This window comes from Erpetoichthys calabaricus, chromosome 4 (genome assembly GCF_900747795.2).
Source record: "Erpetoichthys calabaricus chromosome 4, fErpCal1.3, whole genome shotgun sequence".
NCBI classification, from domain to species: Eukaryota; Metazoa; Chordata; class Cladistia; order Polypteriformes; family Polypteridae; genus Erpetoichthys; species Erpetoichthys calabaricus.
In genome coordinates this window covers 137521173-137542491 of record NC_041397.2, presented here as the reverse complement: position 1 = coordinate 137542491, position 21319 = coordinate 137521173, and the positions used below count along the sequence as shown (strand labels likewise).

The 21319-nt window shown below is 37.9% G+C and overlaps 1 protein-coding gene across 2 annotated transcripts in view; it reads right to left on the bottom strand.

Annotated features, from left to right (window-relative positions):
• Window positions 1-20659, bottom strand: part of LOC114651140 (leukemia NUP98 fusion partner 1-like) — a 64791-nt gene extending 44132 nt beyond the window's left edge. The window contains exon 1 of one of the 2 annotated variants that reach the window (XM_051927203.1): window positions 20264-20659. In XM_051927203.1, coding sequence (XP_051783163.1) covers window positions 20264-20419 — 156 coding nt within the window. In that variant the 5' untranslated portion in view covers window positions 20420-20659. The remainder of the gene's footprint in view (window positions 1-20263) is intronic. The other variant, XM_051927204.1, reaches the window with a different exon arrangement.
• Between the last annotated feature and the right edge of the window lie 660 nt (window positions 20660-21319).

Genomic DNA, 21319 nt, shown 5'->3' with positions numbered 1-21319 from the left:
AGCACTGAATTAAGAAAAATACTCATCTGATTAAAATCACATATGTCATGATTTTTTCATTGAAAAGGTTGTTTTTTTGTAATTCTGGGATTATTTTCTGATTCTAAAATCATTTAGACCTTTTTAATTTTATGTATTACTTTTATATTGTTTTACACAACACCATTTTGGTTTCAGTTTTCAATTATGGGTACCAACATATGAGGGACCCCCGTTGGCACGAGGTGATGACCTAAAATCATATTGTGTGATGTCAGTGTGCTGACTTTATGTAAGATGATGTTATGCTATTTGTTGAATTTTTTTAGACTGAAAGTGAAAGCAAATATGTGTGTTAGTTAGAATTAAAATTTTTTAAAGCAGTTGGGACTTTAACATGTGATTTTCTGACACAGATTTTCGATTTATGTATTGAGTTTTTGGCAGCCTGTTTTCTTTTGATTCTTTGATTTTTTCACCCCTCTTCATTTTTTCAATTTAACTTTAACTCTCCTAGTTCAGAATTTTTTTTAGTCTGCCATTTCTTCATTAAGATAGAACAATATAAAGCATGCCTTTTTTCATAGAATAGAGAAGCAAACTTTATTTGATTTGAAAGTTTATAAATTTAACAATGTAAATTCTTGGACATCTTGTCCAGGTAAGCTATGTGTCTTTTTCTTTCTATGTATTTATTAGTGTTTTCAAGGAACCCACACGTGAATTTAACCTTCCTCTTGTGTTAGCTTTCTGTTATCATCTGTTATCGTCGGGTTTGACCCATGTATTAAATCAACTATAAAATACACTAAAAACAATAAGCTATCATCCAATTTGTTTCTCATCTCTTGGTTACCTTGTTAGGCTTCCTTATCCATGAAAATGTTGGTTTAAATATTTTTGGTGTGGGCCTCTGGACCTTTTTTTGTCAGTATACCCCTTTGATTTCAATTTTAAAAAATAGTAAAATGAACCTCAAGAGAATCATATTAATAAATAAAAGGTTCTTGTGTTACCTGACTAATACTGAGGGGTATAGAACACATCTCTTAAATAAATTTGTTTTATTTATTTTTTCATTTTAATATTAATAACTAAAGTGACATCTATGGTGTTACGGGTCAATTTCGACCCATAGATATTTACATCAAGAAAAGGCAAAACAATATTTTTTTCAGCAATAGAACTTTAATATAAACTGAAAAAAATGAAAAGCAGAACAGGTCATGACACAAAATATATATTTGCATGGTCAAATAAACAAAAACCAATCAAGAAAATCAAACAAATAGAAATCAATTACAAGTTCCAAAACTAATACAAAGCTAAATCAGAGTAAAAACCTCTGTGTGCAAGAACATGCTTGTGTATGTGTGTGTTTAGAGGCATGTGTAGCAAAAAGTGACACTTTTTGAGTGTTCTTTGCAGAGATATTTCTTGCAGTTGAAACACAATACATTTGTCTTTCTGTCCTTACTGCTTGGGCAGACCTGACACCTCTTTCTTTTCGAATCAGGCGGCCTGACTGGGGTTGGGGCTGTTTCGGTTGGTGTTGAGGCAGGGCTGGCTGAGGAGGATGCTGATGCAGATTCTCTCTGTGTTGCTGATGGTGAGGATGGAGTGCTGGGTGAGCTCTGCAGCTGTCTGACAAAGGCTGCAGCGTCTGGGTCTCGGGGCACCCATTCCCTTCGCCTAATGTGTGGCTTGACAAGGGAATTTCCCAACAGTGGTGGTGTCTGTAAAAGCAAACTTTGAGGAAAGTGGAGCCCTGCCCTTCACCTGCAAGATTTCAGTGGGCAACTCAGGTTTATTTTTCTTCACTGTTCCCACCATGGTAAGTTTCCTCTTGAGAAGTTCTTGTCCGAGGTCATAGCTGGTAAAAAAATTGTCACAAGTGATATTGTGACCCTGCGGTCCAGTGGTCATATCGAGGGCCACACGTTTTCCTTGGTTTTTCTCAGGGATGCCACACGCATCTTTGCCTGTGTAAATCTGTAGATTCCAGACATAGCTGGTTCTTGCATCACAGGCTGCCCGGATTTTTATGCCGTATTTCCCTGGCTTACTGGGTATGTATTGCCGGAAGTGGCATTTTCCTCGAAAAGGGACAAGACGTTCATCCACTGTCACCTCTGGCCCTGGGTTGAACATCAGCGGAAGGAGCTGCACCCATCTCTCCCAGACATCCCTGATGGGACCAAGCTTGTCAGATCTCACTCTGGTCTCTCTGTTGTCAAATCTGAGGACTCTTGATATCATTTGAAATGTCTGAAGTGACATTATTGCCCGGAAAATATTTCTGCCTGTTGATGCGTCCCATAGACTATCAGTGGCCTCATTGCAGGATCTGTACACTCCAGCAAGAAGAAGAACACCAATGAAAGCATCCAGGTATTCCTTATCAATGTCTCTCCACATGTCACCATGGACTTTTTTTCCTTCAAGGTTCGTCATAGTAACGATGATTCTTTTTAGTGACAATGGCATAAATAGCTCAAAACATGTTTTGATGTCACTGACTCTGGTCAGAGCAAACCTTGTGATTCCAGGGGTCATTTTGATGACATTTGCAGCAGCTGCCCTGCCATGTACATCATGAGGTACTGAGCTCCAAAAGATCTTACCATTTTTGGACTTGAATCTTTCAGCAGGAGCAGCTTCAGCACCAGTGACCTCCTCATCTGACTCATCAGATGTGTCTGTGTCTTCTGGATGATACTCCACATTGTCTTCCTCCTCAGAAACCTGCTTATCTGATTCGCTATGCTGCTCTGTGTCCTCTCCTTCATTTTCACCAAAAATATGATCCAGAACTTGGCTCACTGTAAATCTTCTTCTCATTTTTGCATGCTGCAAATTGTAAATGTGCACTCTGCAAGTCAAATGGCCACTCAAATGAGTGAATTCACCTCACATGTCTGGACATGCCCGTCTTTGTTTGTTTTGTTTTTGTGCAGGTATACTGGAAAGCCACGCAAAATGAGAAAGTTCACATGATTAGGAGAGGAGCTGGTTGTCAGTGTGTCAGCTGACAGTGCACTTAGGATTTCAGTTTTGGCTCTAATTATTGCTTTATCATCGTATTATCATAACTGGGTCGAAACCGACCCTAACAACACAAAGGTCATAATTTCAACTAGAGCATTTCATAATTTAGTAAAAATATTTTTTTTTGCTTTATTTTGTTGAAATAGAGGCTCCTGACAAAGTCAAAAAGCCTTGATGCAATAAACAAATTTATGTGATTCTTGTATGCATTTAAAATTTAAAACGGGTCGGTGCAGACCCTAACACAAGAGGAAGTTAATGGAATTTCATATATTCTTTTATAACTACCATATTATATTCTCATCTCATGTTGGAGTCAAAGATGATAATGATAAGTAAACCTCAGAACATGGAAATGAAGCATGGCTATCAAATAGACTTGGAGTGGGGCTGGAACTAGGTATGACATACAGTATGTTCTCTGCTTCCTTTGTTGACTGTGACGTCAGGCTCATCAAGACCTGTTTATTCTCATGGGAGCCATCCCAATTGTGTTGTTTTTGTTATTGAAAGACCAAACAGAGTACTTTCTGTTTTAATTTTAGCTTCTTTTTGTTACTTGTTAAAAAAAAATGATCATATTCGTAACATAGAAACCTTTTCTAGAAGAATTTAATTCAGAGATATCTAAAAGAAATGAAGTAAAAATAAAAAGCTGACTTAAGTGTCCACTATCTACTGATACAGTGTAGGCTTTTGAAAATGTGTCTTCTTTCCTGTTGCATATAGATTTGGGCAAATATATAATTGGAAATAGATTTGGATTACATTCCTAATCTTCCATTTCACATATGGTTCTACGTTGGTCCCCATTTTCCCCATTAGTGCTTAGTAACATTTAATATGGTGAAGTCAATTAACACAAATAAAAAAGGGAGCCTGGCTTAACCTCTTTGCTTTATCATTGTTCTTCTTCTTCTCTTAAAGTACAAAATGCAATAATGAAATGCAATCCAATCAGAAAACAGAAAATAATACACCAAGTACAGTAATGCATTCCAATACCAGAAAGCACCGCCCTATAAGATTCAAAGATCTTTATGACAAGAGAATCCCATCTAAAGTGGTTCAATACATGGAATAAAACAGTCAATAAAACAAGGACGTTTAGCTCAGACCTGGTATAGTTACTTTAAAATTACATTAAAGAGCCCCTGCCAAATTCTGAAAAAAATGAGAAGAGATCCTTGTAAAGAAATTAGATTCTCTCCATTTTTCAATTACATAGAAAATCACTTTGAAAGTGAGTTATATAATAAGGATAAGGAATCTTCCAATTCAGGAAACTAAGTCCTTGTGCGAGTACACTCTTAAAAATAATGGTTCTTTAATGGCACTTTATGATTTTTTACTGGTTCCTCGCAGGACTACTGCTTGACAAACCACCATTTTCTGGGAAGGGTCCTTTGCATATAAATTAGTTCTTTGTGATTTGAAAAAAATCCAAATATGTAGAAAAAATGAAATATTTAATGTATGGTAGGCGACTTAGCACTACACAAAAAGATTAGGAAAATCAGGACTTAGCCCGTGTTATTGTATGCAGCAACAGTCCTTTAAAAATCATGATCAATGGGAATTTCATAAATCTCTTACCATCTGTTCTTGTTTATGTACTGTAACCCTGCAATAGATCGAAATTTAGAAAATGTTCTTTCTAGGACATTTATGTGGATGTGTCTTTTGGGAACCAAAAAAATGACTGGAACCAAAAAAATTATTCCGCTATGGCATTGTTCTGAAGAACTGCTATGGAACCTTTATTTTAACAGTATAGTGTGGATTTTTTTATTGCATTGTGTCAACCCATCCGATGTTACTGCTAAATATTGCTTCTAAAGTATAAAGAATGATTTAAAAACCAAGGCTATCTGAGAGACATACAAACATTGTTGCAAAAAATGTTTTTAGTGAAGAACATTCCCAAAACATGTAACTTGGAAATGTAGTGCTTGATGGCATCATTCATAGAATGGATTTTGTCTTGGGAACATATTAGGCAATTTTAGACAACATGTTCAGTATGTGAATGATTAATAGTTTTCAGTTGAATTATTGTGTGTATATTGTGAATTCCTTTTCTGAATTTTTTTTATTGAATGATTAATTTCCCATTGTCCCCTAAGAAAATTAAAGGATAATTTCCTTTACATGTGTAGATATGTAATAGTTTAAAGCATGTAAATACATTGTCCATATAGATAGGTGACTGTAAATGTTATGAGAGCTAGTGACTTCCGTAGATTGAATACTACGTAGGTTAAAAAAGGATGAAATTTGTTATAGGGGTACCAGAATAAATTTCCTCCAACGTAAAAGCTATCTTGATTTGGTTCCATATATTTAATAAATAGTGAACCACTGCATTTCTGGAAAATTAATGGTAATTAGCGGGTTGTACAATGACTGACTGACTGACTGTATCCTCTTACTTGTAGCAATGGCTGTATTGTACCTGCATATTCAACTGTAGGGACCTCTGATGGCAGATATCTTGCTGACTTGGGCTGTTTTAATTTCCAAACTTTTACTTCAACCCAGTTCATCTGCCATTAGAGGTCCCTACAGTTGAATTTGCAGGTACAATACAGCCATTGCTACAAGTAAGAGGATACAGTCAGTCAGTTAGTCATCGTCCAACCCGCTATATCCTAACACAGGGTCACGGGGGTCTGCTGGAGCCAGACCCAGTCAGCGCAGGGCACAAGGCAGAAACAAATCCCGGGCAGGGTGCCAACTCACCACAGGACACACACACACACACACACACACACATACACACCAAGCACACACTAGGGACAATTTAGGATCGCCAGTGCACCTAACCTGCATGTCTTTGGACTGTGGGAGGAAACCGGAGCATCCGGAAGAAACCCACGCAGACACAGGGAGAACATGCAAACTCCATGCAGGGAGGACCCGGGAAGCGAACCCAGGCCTCCTTACTGTGAGGAAGCAGTGCTACCACTGTGCCACCGTGCCGCCCTAAGAGGATACAGTTAACAGTTAAATAGCTGCTTTTGACATTTCTTCCTATTCTTCCTATTAAGAAAACAACCTAAAAGGTTAGTTCTGATAACATAACAAAACAAGATCTTTTTGTTTTCTTGTAATAGTAATGTAATTCTCAGGTATTTGAACTGTTCTGACACAGTCATTGAGAAGTGATTTGACTTGGTCTGGTATACAAGAGAATTCTCTTGAAATAGCACACTTATGAAAATCTTAAAGCAAATTTAATACTGATGGCAAAGCTAAATATACAATAAGTCTGAGATGTAGAACGCCATGTGATTTTTTTATTTTTTCATTTTTTATTTTGATATATTTTGTTAATCCCCAAAGGGAATCTGTCTTTTTGCATGACCTTGACATTAATAGATATTTTCTGAAGTCCTTCTTGAATGATTCATTTTATTTCTTCCGCAGATGGAGAACATGGAATTCTATAGTAATCACAAAAATCTTTGATGATAATGGACACTCTTATCTGTTTCCACATTTTCCAAAAATATATATTTTTTGCATGAACAGAGGCTTCATGACTAGTTAAGTTTGCTTCTGTACTTAGGACTCTAGCATTTATGACATACCATACCATTATCTAAGCCAGCATAATCCTGAGTAGGTCCACAGGGGACTGGAACCCACCCCAGCAATCACTGAGTACAAGGCAGAAACAATCCCCCAGACAGGACATCAATCCATTCAGGACCACACTTGCACACATACACACACACCAACAAACACACAAGGGCTAATTTAGCATTGTCAATCCACCTAAGATGCACGTCTTTGGACTGAAAGGAAACTGGAGCACCAAGAGTAAACCCACACAAACACAGGAAGAGCATGCAACCTCCATTCACGATGCACCCAGGATGTGAACCCTAATCTCCTTACTGTGGGGCACAGTGCCACCTGTATTTATGATTTTTTTCCCCTGATTCTGGCTTTTTATATTCTATTATGTGTTGTTTTTTTACTCTATAACTTAATTGTTTTTTTATACTCTATTTATGAAACTAATTGAAGGGTAGGCTTCAGCCCGCTGCAGCCTGAATTTGATTAAGTTAGCATGAGAATGTTTTGTTAGGCTCTGTTATGGCTTCATGGATTGGAATTGCTTAGGGCAACCTTAACACCCCAAAAGGTTTGAGAATTGGTAGAGAGTCCTGGTGGATGTTGAACCTTCCGATGAAGTCAGCATTACCAGTAGATTTTATATTGCCCATCTGTTTGCTAGACCTTGCATTACCAGTTACTGTGGTTCACACAGTAAGTCTAAAGGGCCCCAGAATCCATGGAACTTGCTTTGCATACCAGGTGTTGTACTCGGCGTAAAATGGAAAACAAATTTACTGAAACTTTGCTTTGAAGGAAAGGCATTTGCATTAATTTAAATCCTGAAGTTTTCATGTGCTCAGTTATTATAAAGGTGATTCTCTCAGTTTTTTTCTCCACCTTAGATGACAACTACTGGCATGTTAACAAGCAAACAACTAATCCTCAGTAACTAAAAACAAAAATAAAGATGCTTACTCCCATAAGAAAGGGATCGCTGAAGTGTTCTGGTTCTTAAAGGCCAGTATTATGTGGGGTTTGGAGGAGCATCAGTAAGCAGTAGGTGAAACGCTAGCTTAGTGTTCTTGGTCCAAGTAGAAGTCAGGCCTGACCTGGGGGTGATTCCAGAGGGATCAGAAGTGATCTAGTAAGTGGTCATATGCTGGGGTTTAAAAAAGTCCCTATGGCCAGAAGCAATGAAACTTAGGAAGAAAGACAGGCAGTGTTTCAAGTGGTGATAGGAATAAAGGCCTAATAAAGATTATACAGTTGAATCAATGTGTCTTTTACTTTCTTTCTTTTTCAGCATGGAAATAATTTTTAACTTTTTTCCTTTGCAGATGCTTGTTGATCCAGTTCTACACTAACTCCAAGATTCAGTCGACTTCAGAGAGAATAATTTCCTATTCTTGTTGTCAGTCCAAATGGCCTCTGCTCTATGTAACTAAGATTCTGGTATCCCCATTGTTTAGACTCCTTGACTTGTGTGGCACTTAATATGTTCTACTCCCTTAAAGATCCAAGATCCAGTGGACTTAAGGAAAACATAACTTTTATTTTTTTTTTTTGGTTTGCGAGACTGAATTGTTAGACATTTAAAGACGCAAGAATATTCCTCAGGTGCCTATCCATACATATTTCAGACAGATATCTTATTTCTTACTAGATTTCATTACTAAATCCCACATCGGAAAACAGGAATAGTTCTCACACTTCTTTTCCAAAATGTAAGACTCTAGGCTTTCTCATTTTCAGTGTTTACGTCTTCCTAGCAGTTTTTTTTTGTTCTTTATTTCGCCTTATACAATTTCTTGTATTAGGAATTTGTTAGTTTTCGCATACCCCTTGGGTCAGAGCGCCGGGTCAGCCATTGTACAGCGCTCCTGGAGCAATTACAGGTTAAGGGCCTTACAGAGTAGGATCTCTTTTGGCAGTGATGGGGATTTGAACCGGCAACCTTCGAGATCCCGGCACAGATCCTTAGCCTCAGAGACACCACTCCGCCCCAGTTGTTCATATTTCAGATCATATAGCAAAGGACTCCATTTCATGATGCGAGACACACTTGTTAAGAATTAAATAAAGCTGCCATTTTGTTTCTCTTCATATAGTTTTTATAGGTTCAGTAAGTGTTGTTAATGCTAGTGTAATTTTGTCAATCTCTTTCTCATGATGCTTTTTCTCCCAATCCTTTAGCCTATATTGCATTTTTTGTTCAACGGGAAAGGACCTGTGGTCATTAGGGCTATTTAAGGCACCAGCTAACACAGCCATTTTCCAGTGACATTAGTCTGCTTTGTGTAAAAGTGTTCTTTTGCTCCATTTTTGTAGTTCTCCCTTTATATTAAGGTTTACAGTTCTCACAATACAAAGTCAGGAATATGGCAAAAGGATGTGTGAGGCTTCCAAAATGTCCACTATTTAAACCTGGACCTTTCCTAACCTACTCAGAAGAGGCGCACCTTAAATCAGCCATTACCTGCTGACATATGCCAACACCGGCCAAATACTATAAGTGGAACTGGCTTTAAATGTTCAAAATACAAGACATGTCCCAAAATATTTAAGAAGATAACCATCAAACTGTGGCAACTTGAAAGAGCAGAAAGGCAATCTAAAGTGACTAAATCCACATAAATGATTAAATACCAAAAATCCAAAGACAGGGCAAAACATATTAGAAGAACCAGTAAATCCACATGAAAAAAATACTCCCAATGGACTCCTCTACACTTCAGTGCTGCAGTGACATCATGGTGGCTTCGCTTCCCAAACCTCCACCCACAAAGTACACAGAAGAGCAGCCAACTTAAAATAACAGTATATAATTACTAAATCATAGGCAAAAATAACATAAATTACATAAAATGTGAAAATAACAATTATAAAATAAAATAACAGCAGAAAAATAGAGGATAAATACAAGCTAGGGAAAAAACTCAGTCTTTTGACTTCAGTGTTTTGCATTTTTCTGGATTTTGACTCTGGATTTTAAGTATTTGTGAATTTTTTGGACTCTGAGTCGATTTGGTTGTATTATATTCTTTGCTATGTTTGTAATTATATAATTTTTTAAATTCTAAATGTTAAATTTTGCATTTGCATTTTGCATTTTGATAAATGTAATGTAATAAATTAATTTAATTATACGTATTATTTTGGTCAAGAATTTGTTTGTGGTTTTTGCTTCCCTGTTTGAGGAAAAAATATAATAATGCTGCTCATAAATTTGCTCATTTTCTTTTATTCCCATGCTTAATTTGCTAATACTGATCTGGCCCACATGACTTCTCCTTTGGCATTTCCCTTAACTTTTCGCAACTCATTTTTTCTTCCACTCGGCACAATTTGTCTTTCAGACGTCACACAGCATTACAGAAGATTTGAAGGGGAAGTGAGTGCCCTCTGGTGGCCAACTCTCTTTGAATGATTACTTAAAAACTAACAAATATGAAACACTCATCTTGCTACTCAGCTGCATTTTCATCACTTTAGAGACTGATTAATTAATTAATCTGATCATAATTTCTGGTTCTCTGAAAAAACAGGCAAAATAATTCAGATAAGCTTAGTAAAATCCTGATCTAAGGTTTTAGAGTGGCTTGTGCAGTGGCTTACCAACTTGTGTTCAAGAAGATGCAAATTAATGTCTCCAGTCAAGATCTTCCTAACTTGCTAGTTAAGAGCAGAATGTATCCATCCCTGGCCAGATTTATATGCACTAGACCTGCTCATCCTCATTTGTCACTCTGAATTTAAAGGCATTACTGGGATCGGTGGACAAGAGTTCACTGGAGTATTCCTGAAGGTACCATGCTGTTTCACCTTTCACCGCACTCCTGATGTAACCTCTTACCTTATACATACACCCTGTCACCAAATTAACCTTGTCTTCTAACTACTTGATCCTGCTTGCTCAGCTTCATTGAACACTTTATTCTGGGATGTGAAATGTAAATTCCCAAGAAATCTTTACCCCATTACTAGGAGCATGAGTTTTTTTAACATGTTTGTATACTAGTATGAAAATCTGTAATGACCATTCCCTCATCACATGCAGGTAAAACAATTTTAACCTTACCCCTTCAAATATTGTAATAGCATCTTGTTGCAAGAAATAAATGACAGTTCTGTTTTATGCTGACACAAAGCCAATACTTCAGTCTTGAAGATGACAAGAATGATTCTATAAAGGAAACAAAACTTGTAAATTTGTCACACATGCGCCAATTTTCTTCAACTCGATTCTAGTCTTTTCTTTAATTATTTCCTAATGGTGTTGATATGCTCTGGATTCCCACAGGCTCCTATTTTCTAAGATGCAGGTATAATCTTCTGTTGTTTTGTTTCCTAATGTTGTTGAGGAGCCCAGGTTTCCCAATAACTAGTTTTATTTCTGTTTCCAGTGCTCCTGTCCATGACCTTTTTAAAATATACATTCACTGGGTGTGCTTACCTTAAGAAGAGTTTGATGTGGGCAAAGAGAATATAGATTAGGAAGATGATGTCACATTAATGATATAATTGTGACTCAATGCAACCAAACACATGGAGGGATCAGTGTAGCACCTGTTTCAAAACAGGGATTACATATTGTGGCAGAAGCGCTTGGTTGGCGCCGACCCAACACAGACTGACACCAGAGGCACAGGTGAAAATTAAAATAAAGATTTATTTTGTCTTCAGCTGTGTGGCACGTCTTCCCTGTGTCCCACAGGCCCTACACAGTCCCCAAAACACACCAAACAAAAACACCAACACACTCTTCTTCCTCCACTACTCCTCTCAGGCAGCTTTGTCCTCCTCCGCCCTGAGTAGTGGCCGCAGGTTCCCTTTATAGCCCACCCGGAAGTGCTTTAGGTGGCAATTAACATAAATTAGGCTGTACTTCTGGGTGTGACTGCATTACCACCCACACTGGCTCAGGAAGCCTTGCGGCTTCCCCTGGTGCTGGCCACGGAGCCCAACAGGGATGAGCTCCGGTGCTCCAGGATAGTGGCCCCGATGCAACCCAGCGGGGCTGCTACCAAGTGTTCCGGGGACGTAGCGTGGATCCCATGGCTGCTCCCCCAGATCTAGTGTCAAAGGGGTGTCCCGACTTGGCATGGGTCTTGGCCGTCCACCACAATATTTATTGAAGAGTACAATTTGAACATTGAATGCATGGAACCTTGCTTAAGTATTGCTTCTTGCTCTGAAACTATAAAAAGAGAACTCTATAAAATATGTCACTGACACCAACAGCTTTTCGGGGAGAAAGGCTGGATGGCACTGCTAATGTTTTAAAAAATAAAAAATCATGGGAGACGGCTTTGTTTTGTGAGAGATCACTTTATCAGTTTTGCTCCCACTAATCCAGTTATTCCTTGGCACCCAGTATTTGAGTTTGGGACCTCACAGCCCCCAAAAAATCTATCCCTGCAGCTGATTACCTATAGCTATAACTACAGAGACTAAGAATGCCTTTCCTGTAAAGAGAAAATAGGCTTTATGTGTTGAATCGTCCTCTTCCATAGCCATTAATTCCTTCTTCATAGCAGCCTGAACTTTAATTCACACATCATAGTAGCACTTAAAATGTCATTCTGTCAACTGCTTTATTTTATCTGAGGTTGATGTTTCTGTCTAAGATGACAAATGCTATTAGATATCTTTCTTATCATGCAGTTGGATCACTCAGAGAGCTCAGCTGTTAATAGGACTGACTTTGACATATTATATTTTCCTCACATACCACACAAAATGAGCATGGCTTCATTGTCTTAGTTTAATGAACATTAGATTAGATTAACATACATTAATCCCAAAGTGAAATTTAGATACATACAGCAGCAGTAACATAAAAAAAATACAGACTTACAGTACAAATAATACAATCACTAAATTAATAAATAAATAGAATAAGCAATATAATAATAATAATAAGGAATATAAGCATTTAGTTTGGGATATCTGGAGGGACCACTGAATAGCCTGATAGCAGTGGGTAGAAAACTTTCCCTAAGGTGCTTCTTAGCACACTGTAAAGGAATGAAGTGGATGTTTTTCTGATGGTATCCAAGTTTGTCACCATTCTGTTTTCCACAATGGCTTTCAGTGTGTCCAGGTTTAGCCTAGTGATAGAGCATGCTTTCTTCATAAGTTTCTTTAGGCATTTTGTGTCTTTTGAACTAAAGCACAGAACAATACACTGGCCATTATGGACTGGTAAATCATTTCCAAAGCTTGTTGTATTAAACAATAGACCTGAATCTCCTCAGTAAGTCCAGTCTGCTCTAGCCCTTCTTATACAGTGTAAATGCCACAGGAGTTGGACAGGCATCCTGACCAGGGAAGGGGATGGTTCCTTACCCGGACAGGAGGCTCTGAGGAGACAGATGGGCTTCCTGACCAGAGGAAAGGAAGGAGCCAGGCCCAGAAGTGATGGCTGGAGTGGATGGATGGACAGCCCACCAGAAAACACGGTAGTGGATGTGTTATTCCCCCACAACGCTAGATGGCAGCAGCCCTCCATATTGGTGTCCATTTTGGAAAAGTACGGAATGCTGGGAGATGTAGTCTGGCAACACAGCCCTGCTGGGGACCATGGGTGCCACAAGGGGGAGCTTTAGGGAGATGAGCTCCCTAATAAGTGGGACTTCCATATGACCCGGAAGTACTTCCATCTAGCAGTGAATCAGAATATCTTTATTGTCATTGTAACAAATACAACGAAATTCGGTGCAGTCCCTGTGGTGTCAAAATATAAATAAATATAATTACAAAAGGATAAGAAAGGATAAGAACAAATAAGGTAGAACACAAACATTCAACATAAGACCTTAATTGCACATGAACTCTACTGCACAAGATGTCATCTATTGCACTGTTGCATTGGAGGTGATAAGGTGGCATTCAGTGCCCTAATAGCAACAGGGTAGAAACTGTTTTTCAGTCTATTAGTCTTTGTTTTGATGCTCCTATATCTTTTGCCTGATTGGCAACAGTTGGAACATGTCATGAGCGGAGTGTGAGGAGTCTTTTAAGATGTTTTCTGCTTTCCTGAGGCAGTGAGAGCTGTGCAGTTCATCCAGAAAGGGTAAAGAGCAGCTGATGACCTGCTGGGCAGTCTTTACAATCAGCTAAAGTATTTTCCTCTGCGCTGTTGTGCAGCTGGAAAACCACACACATAGGCAGTAGCACAGGATACTCTCAATAGAGTAGCGATAGAAGGACACCAGCAGTTTTTGGGGGATGTTATTTTTCCTGTGGACTCTCAGGAAATAAAGTCTCTGCTGAGCCTTCTTCACCAGCTCAGCTGTGTTCACACCCCAGGACAGGTCTTCCATGATGTGGTCTTCCAGGAAGGCCCTGGCACTGGAACTACTGGGTCTTTAATTAAAGGGGCCGCACTCCCTTGTCCAGGAGAGTCAGAGCTGGGAGAATATAAGACAACACTTGACTGGAGGAGAAGGGAAGTGCAGTGATGAGAGGAATTCGGAAGAAGTATTGTGTTTTGTGGAGAGAGACAATCCGTCTTTGTGCTTATGTTAATTTGTGGAGAAATTGGTGAATAAACCATCCATTATTTGAACCTGAAACTCTCTGTGTGAGCATGTTTCGGGGTTTGGGGCTCACTGATGTCCTGGTTTCCATCATAACAGCATCATATGAAACTCCAGGTACTTGTAGTTCTGCACCATTCTGTGTCCTCACTCTAAATGGTGACTGGTCTCAGAGGCTCGTTGGCACTCCGGAAGTCCACTACCAACACTTTTATCTTGCTAATGTTTTAGGTGCCAATGGTTCTCCCTGCATCACAAGATGAAGTCCTCCACAAAGCTCCTGTACTCCAACCTGTCTCCATTATCCCCATTGTTTTAGAATGATCTTCAATACACTTCTGCCCAAATCAAACTTCCCACCACCTCCCACTCCATTTACTGTATGGATTACTGAAACAGGAGGGAATGTTTTGAAATCACTTTAATCACCCAGGATGAAATGAAGAAGGCTAAAAGTATAAAATGAGACAAGCATCGCTATATACACCAAGGGTGAATGCAAAGAAATAAAATAAATCCTTCTGGGTCCCAATGTACAGGTTTTGTGTCCCATCTACAAGATAGCACAATTTATCCATTTATATTGCCTACTTCAGAAGTCCATCCTTTCTGCTTCTGGGCTCTCTTTCTTTCTCTCTCTCCTTTGCTTAAACTACTTTTCTTTAGAAGTGGTCAAGAACAGTTAACACAGTTTCGCTACTTCAAAAATTAAGAATATCCTAGATGGTGGTTAACAAAGGAGAATAATTTGTGCCAAGTTTTAATGACAGTTTTAATGTAAGCCAATTTGGAAGGTGATTATAGTTTGAATTAAATCAACCTTTAGTGATGCGTTCAAGAGCTGCAGTCCTGTTGCTGCTATGGTCATTCAATTTTATTTTGCACTCATCTTGGTGCCCTATGCTATGTCAGTTTGAGGAACATTATTGTTATTATTATCTTGTTGTTGCCTAGGATTTTGCTCATTACTCCATCCCCATGAAAACAAAACTAAAACTACAAATCTGCTCCAGAAAAAAAATAAAACCTCTGAAAAGCTCAGTACGGTCCATTTTAGGATTTGGCAGACAACCCAAAATAGGCTAGTGTAGTACTTTAAGACCAAACATCGCTAGGGTGTGAAAATTATATAAAACAATATACATGTAATTGGTTAAATGGGAACTGGACAGTTGTATTGAATCAGGATGTTTGTAAGACAGAGTCTGGATTTGTTACAAAAATGATAACCCCCCCAAATTTTGCTGCCCTGGTTGACCACCTAGTTTGCGTAAATGGAAGGGCAGGCCCTGGTTCCCACTTGCATTTAGCACGCACATTCTCTCTATGTTTTAGTGACTTTTCCTAGTGGTTACTACATATTGTGGGAGAGTGTGTATGTGTGTCTCAATATGTCAATGTGATTTGTGACAGACTAAAGCCTCATCCATGGTTAATTCTTGCCTTGTACCCAATTCTGCCAGAACAGGTTTCAACTTCCCATTCCCATGACATTGAAAACTGAATGGAGTATTGGAATAAATACATTTTTAATAAATGACATTTTTACAGGCCTAATAATGTCCTATTGGACAAATTAGCCTTTTCTAATCAAAATGCTGTTATTCCAAAAAAATCAGTAATAGAATGTCCTGTATTGAGAATTATCCATGACAAAATTAAATCCAATCTACCTAAAGCAGACTGACATGCAATGAATATTTGTGTTCTACACTGAATTTCAACATGATTTTTTCATGTCATTATTAAAAAGAACAAAAATCTTTAATTTATTTCTTTTCAATACACGCAATACTCATGTCAATGTGAAATTCAAAAGAAAATGTATCTTCATTCATGTCTGTTACATTTTGCACTTAACATGCTTTAATTAAAACCAAAACAAAGTCTTTATATTTCACTTATTGTCCACACATTGAATTTCTTTCCATTGCCGTATGTTAATCATGTTAAAGTTAAATGAAATTATATGACAAATGAAATCTAATGACCAATCAGCAAAGTGCTGCAAGAGGCCTTTACAGAAGTGACAAATGGTATTCCCAATGAAACAGTAAGACGTGTAATTCTGGTCTCAAATAAAAGGTTTAATGTTAGCTTACTGTAAGTAGCTTGTTGGTAATTGTCAATACAGACAAATTGTAGAGGTTTGGCTAGTTATCTATTTTAACTTTTAATTACTGAATATAGCAAACATTTTGTGTTAATGTGTTCACCAAGCATGAGTTTGTCTTAGTGTTTGAAATGAAGATGCACAAGTACTCTCTATTTAAGTCTGATATCTTAATAGTGCAGTGTAGTTTCAAGAACAGAGATATGCTTCCTTTAGAATGTATAAAGGGGGTGGAGCAGGGGTCTCTCTTGGAGTCTTGAGCATGGTGATATACTTACATTAGATCTTGGGGGATGGTGATGTGTTATTTCTTATTCTTCTGCACTTTGCTAAACATTTCATGGATGTTGATGCTGAAAAGTAAAATGACCACAACTGCTTTTGTTTATCTACCATGCCAAGCAGCAGTGAATGTGTTATGAAGGGAGCTTCCTCCAAGGCAAAAATAAAGTGAGACCTCCAAAAAGAAGCTAGGCAGCAGACCTGAATCCTGCTTGGTCTGCCCAGAAGAGGCAACCTTGACTTCAGCCAGGTCCCAAGGCACTCTGCTTGCTCCAGCTAGTATAGGACGAATAAAGAGGAGCTGGCAAAACAACTATAAATACCTCAAAATAAAAGCAAATGCCCCAACAAGGAGGAGGGTCCCTGTCAACCTCTGGCTTATGCACAAAAGGGGCAATAAAGAATCTTTATAAAATGAAGATTTATTGACAAAATTTTTAAAATACAAAGTAAAACACAAATCAAGGAAAGAAACACAAATGAGTTGCCTAAAAGGCATTCCTAAAATAAACAAGTCCAAATCACAGTTCAGAAAGCAGAATCCAGGAGCAGAAAGCCCACGCAGAACTTAAACAAATGTTTCCCACTTCTAGGCCTTGGTACTCAGTTTAAATAGGCCAAGGAAGACCTCAAGATTGGTGAACATCAATGTTTCCCACATGTTTGCAAAGAGCAAGGAACATCAGAATATTTAATGGTATAACAAACTATTTCAAAATCACATATAAAATCAGCAACAAAAAAACAGAACATAAAAAATAATAACTCAGATTTATCTGAAACATAATTTTAAACAAATATATAACAGGATGGTAGCTGTAGATTATTGTGAACACTCAAAACCAGCAGCAGCTCCACAATAAGACCATCTACTGGTGGAGTCAGTAGTCTTAACTTATCAAGAGCTCATCTTTTTGCTAATAACACGGTATGGGGTATGAGATATTATTTATTTATTTATTTTAGATCATGTATGCTTTCATACTGATTGAGAAAAGATTGGAATGCTTATTGACCCCACTGCCTCACCTCTTGATGGTGATTGGTGTTTTGATTATTTTTTCAATTTTAGCATGATTAACAATTGTGGAAAGAAATCCAAGGCATTAATATGCGTGTCCTATAGAAAAACAATTAATCATTTCATTTTTTCTTATTAATTATGACACAAAAAAATGACACAATAAAATGCTTAGTACAATATGCTTTGCATTTCAGAGTATTTTACATGATGGATTACGTTTAATTTAGCATGGATAATCCTCCATAGTCCCAATGTCATTATTTATACTTTACAAACAGGGATTTTCTAAAAATATATATTATTATTATTATTATTATTATTATTATTGGCAAGTCATCACATTGACATAGAGTGTGAGATTGTGGTCACTATTTCATGGGCTATAGACATTCTCTTTCTGAACATTATTTACCACAATAGAACTGAAGAACTTGAGTTTTGGAATGTTCAAGGATATTTATTGCAGTTTGCCTTTTTGGTTTTTGAAAATATGACCTATTACATTTGTAATTAACCATTAAGCCACACATTGAGCTGTAAATCCGTATTTTATTCTATTAAAATATAAAAACATTTTTATTAATTTACACCTAAACAATGAACGAGTGTTTTACCAGAGTAAAAACTTCACTTCTGCCACTTTCTTGCTCCTGTTGGGTCCACTTTTAAATCATCAGATCCACAGATGCAAAAACATAATGTAATACACTTATAGGTGTTTGTTGCTATGTATTCAGAATAGAACATCACTAATTTATAAATTTGTAAAACCCGAGAGATACATACTTGGACATGTTGCCATGCAGGTCTCCAAACCTGCTTATCCACTCACTTAGACCCCTCCACCATTTAAAAAATGATATTTTTTCCAGTTATATTTTACCACCCATTCTGCACAGTTAAGATGAAAAGGATTTGCCCTAATGATACTTATAGGGTCAGATATCCTGACAACCAGTGTCACACAAAGGGTTAAAAAAATAATGCATGTCAAAAGTTTAATCAATATGAAGCTAATACTACTAATCTCAGGAAAATTGTCATCAACTGTTCAGCCCAGCACTGTGCCAGCCAGCTAAGTATTCAGAATTAACATTATGTTAGTCACTAATAAAAGTCAGAACTAATCTGATTCTCATGCTAAAATTATGTCCATTCATCTATCCAGTTATAAAGTGTGAATCAATCATCCAAATGCTCAAACTAGCTTGCAGCAAATGTTCTCCACAAAAAAAAGCAAACCCTTATGTTAAATGCATGCATTTTCTACATCTCTTGCTCATCCAATTCAGGGTCTTGAGCAGGCTGTGCTCATTCCCAGCAACACAGGGTCAGAAGGCAGGACCCACCACATACAAGAGATCAGTCCATCACTGAGCAGGTATCATTACATCAGTAACTAAAGTGGTTAGCTGTTACTTAGCTAAGCATACCAACAGTTAAGCCATTATACTTTCTGCTAATTTAATGGTCTAATTAGCCATGGGTGGAATCGCCTAAATAGTTAGGCTAATTTTGTGGCATTCACTCAACTAGATGGACAAGCACTGAAACAAGTACCCAAATATCCAGGGCAGTTCTAGATTAACCACATAGCTGAATAAACCAGACTAGAGCTAATATCGTTTAGACAATCAAATCCTCAATATCTCTGGTAGCATCCATATATTTTGAAGGTATAACATAACATTCTCAAACTCACTTAATCCAATTTAGAGTCACAGGGAGGTGGAATCTGTTTTGGCAACACTGGATGCAAGGCAAGAAGAAGCCTTGGGCAGGACACCAATCCATCACATTGGCCCACTCACATACACACTCACAAGGGTGGATTTTTAATCACTAATTTACCTGACTAGCATGTCTTTGGGGGTACTGCCAGATAGATAGATAGATAGATAGATAGATAGATAGATAGATAGATAGATAGATAGATAGATAGATAGATAGATAGATAGATAGATAGATAGATAGATAGATAGATAGATAGATAGATAGATAGATAGATAGATAGATAGATAGATAGATAGATAGATAGATAGATAGATAGATAGATAGATAGATAGATAGATGTAAAAGTTAATAAATAAATACACACCCAAAGTTTGGTCTGAACACATACCAGAATGACTATAAAGTAAGAAAATTAAAAAGAAAGAAAACTTCTAATTTAGCAGCTACAATCACAGTGAGACATAATGCTAATGTATTGCTGTTGGTAAAAAGTAGCCCTAGTACTATTTCTTGACACACTTCTGCTAAATAATCTGTTGCCTGAAAGTACTCAGTGTTAGTGCCAGAGAGAGGAACATTCCTATAACAGAAAGACTTGTGGATTTGCATTAACATTTGTGGTATAACACAATATGTTGATTTTTCACTTGAAATGTAAATATTTGACATGGTATGCAGTATGTAAATGAGACACTACATTGAAGAGTCACAAATGATGGGTGCAGTTCTCACCTAAATGCTATGTCTCTGTGTTGTGGCAAATCTAAGCTGTACACATGCTAACAGGGTTTGTGAAATGGCCTGTCGTGGACTGCAAATATGACATGAACATAAAAAAGCTTCAAAAGTAACTTTTTAACTTTAGCACAAAAGGGGCGTCTGCTGAGGGTATTTCCCACCTAACCACCTTTTAAGATGGTTCACTTATAAAATCCCCCACTAGTAACCTCAAGTAGATTTTTAAGATTTTCTTACCGGACATGGCAGAGATGCTCGCCTCTCACAGAAAGATCTGGACTGCCTTTTTCTGCTTGTTCGACGATCCTTGTCCGTGTCTTCTGAAAGGCTGTGCCCCCAGAAACTGCTCATCCACTTTGCAAAGTTAACATCCTCATCTTCATCATGGTCCATGTACAGAGAGTGAAAGAGTTTTAATTGTGGGTGTGCCAGTGTGGGATGTAAGAGAGTAGATTAGGCAATGAAGAAAGAGGAGTTTCCCCAAAGACTGAGAGGCCTTTTTGAGCTCAAAATAATGTGGCGTGTTTGTATGGAGGTGGCTGTTATTTAATGATGATTGTCAAAGGCAGTCATTACATAAGCTAATCCTCTGTCATCTATTTAGGATAAGAAAAGAGCTGGGGCAGCTTTTAATATTTCCATTACAGAGGTACCAGTGTCACTCATGGCCTAGAGGAGGGTGAACAATCTGCCACACACATACACCCCACACAGGCCAATGTACGCACATACTTTCCACTGTCAGATGCGTCTGACACATCAATAATTATAGAGCGGTGCAGCTTGTTGTATGTGCCTGCGAGAATCCTGTTGTGATTTAACTTTCAAATAGGGTCACAGTGAGTGGTACAGAAAATGTGTAAAGAACAATTGACTGACACATCCATCCGTCCATTGTCTCCCGCTTATCCGAGGTCGGGTCGCGGGGGCAGCAGCTTGAGCAGAGATGCCCAGACTTCCCTCTCCCAGATTTAAACTGATCCTTGTGTTGCAAGCATTGATGCAATAGTAAAATTAAAAGGAGACGGAAAGACCTGATAATAGCTTCACAGCAGCTTCTCCAACTTTTGAGCATCATGTCTCATACTAATTGCAACAGCTGATTTTCAACCAGGTCATGCTAAACATTTTCCGTCATCACCCAAACAATTTTACTGCATTGCATTCTGGAGATGGGATGGCTGCAGATTTAAAGGACTAGGAAAACTAAGAGTTGAATGGAATTCTCTTAGTTTCAATGCTCCTCTCATATAATCAGTATTTTTAAAGTCAGTTATTTTTTTCACAAATGGT